We start from the raw sequence: 2,812 nt of genomic DNA on the forward strand, positions 1-2,812 counted from the left end.
GATTGGTGCTAAGATGGTAATTCTGTAAAGCGTTTGTGCCAATATCCGGATCTTTGGCATCCCCAAGAAGGAACCTGGTGCCTATTTGTGTTGTTTCAATTATCTCCAACTGGATAGTGCTACTGAGAAACTGTGGTGGATTATCATTAATGTCTTGTATCTCTATTTTTAGATGGTAAATATTTAACGGGTTTTCAATAACCACTTTAAGATTAAGAACACATAGTGGGGTTCTGCCACATATTTCTTCCCTATCTATCCTGTCATTCACACAGAGGTTTCCATTTTCTGCACTGATTCTGAAATACTGCACCTTGTCCACAGAGATGGCTTGCATTTTGCGACTTGCCAGTTCTCTGAGACTCAGTCCTAGATCCTTTGCAAGATTCCCCACTATAGCACCTTTTGACATCTCCTCGGGGACTGAATAATGAATCTGTTCCGAGACGGCCCGGTAGGAAACCGACAATAGTAAGAGCGATAGTACTTGCCTTCGGATTGCTCTGCCATTCCCTCCTTGCCCTCGCTCCATCCCCTCTGCGATAAAGTTGACTGCCTCAAAATCTCATCGGAATGCGGAATAGTAAGAAACACTCTCCTTTCTTCTTAATTTCTGGGGACCATCCCTTTTCACAAGACTGCTTTGCAATTGTGATCTGCTGTTTTTCCCTGCCTTTAACGAAATGCCGGAATCCTCCTTTGGGAAGCATAGCAGCTCTTCTCCATTTTCTTCGGCGTCCCCGTTGGCTAACAGCGACACCCTCAGGCCAGAGGGGAAACTGCAAGGATTTATTCAAAAGTACTTGCAGAGACCCGTTTTTGGGGTGTTCAAATAAATGCTATGTTAAGCAACAGAGTTTTGGAAGAGTTGGCATTCTGGTGTTTCTTTTTTCTCTTGGTGATGCTTTAATTGTAACATACCTCTTTCAATGTACTTGCATTCATGTTATAATGTCTTTATATCCGATTGTACAGCACAATATCATACCTGTCAACTTAAAACTGACTTCACTAGACTTGGTCTCATGAAAGCAGGAATGTAATCTGCATCTTAAAAGCTCCAATTTACCCTATGGCACATAGACTAGGCTTCCAGGATGGCACGAGAGTTAAATTATTATTGATACTTGACTCTCAATCTTCTGACAGCAGTAGGCAAAATGCTAATATTATTATCCTGCTTTTTGATATTTTCTTTCTTATCACACGTATACCTCTTTTTTCCTGTATATCTAAGAATATAGCTTCAATATTTTAATTCATAGTTTCAGTTTTTCCTCAACCATACCATGGTACAATAAGGAAAATAATCTCTGTTTTCTGTTTCTTTCTCCTTTACATACATAGCAGTTGTAACATAATGGTTCTAATAATAAGAGGAACATTGTGGACTTCAATTCACATGAAGGAATATTAATTTATTTTATGCATTAGGAAATGCATAAAAACTTAAAATTAGGATAAGTTTCCAAGCAGTCAGTAGAGTAATTTGCCTATAATGGTTGCTGTAAATTCAATTTAAATCATATAATGAATGCTAAATTTCTGAGTACCATGGCCTGTTAACATTAAAATTAGAACATGCTTTTCATTAACAAAGCCAACTGGAATCTGAATAGATAACTGAAATTGAATAGAGACTCTTTTCCATCTTTTCACCTGTCTAGTACTTCCTGCACTGGTTTTCTATCATATCATTTTCTTGCTTACATCATTAGTATACAGTCAGTGTTAGAAAAGCCTTTGTTTGTAAATAGCTTTCTTTCATTGTCTTCATTATTATTTTGAACATTTGTACACCATTTATATTTGTAAAAAAACCAAAAACTCTTTCTTACAAGGTCAAATGTCATTCATTACTATGGGAGAAAGTTTCCTGTTGATTTGTTCAGTGAAAACATCCCTTGCTAAACCAACATTTGTAAATCCTGAAGTTGAAACTCAAGTACTTTGGCCACCTAATAATAATAATAATAATAATAATAATAATAATAATAATAATAATAATAATAATAATAATAATAATAGTAGTAGTAGTAGTAGTAGTAGTAGTAGTAGTAGTAGTAGTAGTAGTAGTAGTAAAGTTGGAAGGAACCTTGAAGGTCATATAGTCCAACCCCCTGCTCAGGCAGGAAACCCTATACCATTTCGGACAAATGGCTGTCCAGTCTCTTCTTAAAAATTTCCAGTGTTGGAGCATTCACCGCTTCTGGAGGCAGGTTGTTCCACTGGTTAATTGTTCTCACTGTCAGGAAGTTTCTCCTTAGTTCTAGGTTGCTTCTCTCCTTGATTAGTTTCCACCCGTTGCTTCTTGTCCTGCCTTCAGGCGCTTTGGAAAATAGCTTGACTCCCGCTTCTTTATGGCAGCCCCTGAGATATTGGAACACTACTATCATGTCTCCCCTCTTTCTTCTCTTCATTAAACTAGACATACCCAATTCCAGCAGCCGTTCCTTATATGTTTTACCCTCCAGTCCCCTAATCATCTTTGTTGCTCTTCTCTGTACTCTTTCTAGAGTCTCAACATCTTTTTTACATCGCAGTATTCCAAGTGTGGCCTTACCAAGGCATTGTAAAGTGGTATTAATACTTCACGTGATCTTGATTCTATCCCTGTTAATGCAGCCTAGCACTGTGTTGGCCTTTTTGGCAGCTGCAGCACACTGCTGGCTCATATTTAGGTGATTGTCCACTAGGACTCCGAGGTCCCTCTCACAGTTACTACTATTGAGCAAGGTACCCCCTATACTATACCTGTGCATTTGGTTTTTCTTGCCTAAATGTAGAACCTTGCTTTTTTCACCATTGAATT

At 38.1% G+C, this 2,812-nt stretch overlaps 1 protein-coding gene across 1 annotated transcript in view; it reads right to left on the reverse strand.

The window, feature by feature from the left end:
• Positions 1–2,812, reverse strand: part of LOC107299282 (protocadherin gamma-A11-like) — a 26,833-nt gene that overhangs the window by 1,729 nt on the left and 22,292 nt on the right. Inside the window, exon 6 of the mRNA XM_029286758.1 lies at positions 75–556. Within this exon, the coding sequence (XP_029142591.1) occupies positions 75–556 (482 nt within the window). The remainder of the gene's footprint in view (positions 1–74; positions 557–2,812) is intronic.

Source organism: Protobothrops mucrosquamatus, unplaced genomic scaffold, assembly GCF_001527695.2.
Source record: "Protobothrops mucrosquamatus isolate PMUCROS unplaced genomic scaffold, P.Mucros_1.0 scaffold_226, whole genome shotgun sequence".
In the NCBI taxonomy this organism is placed as follows: domain Eukaryota; kingdom Metazoa; phylum Chordata; class Lepidosauria; order Squamata; family Viperidae; genus Protobothrops; species Protobothrops mucrosquamatus.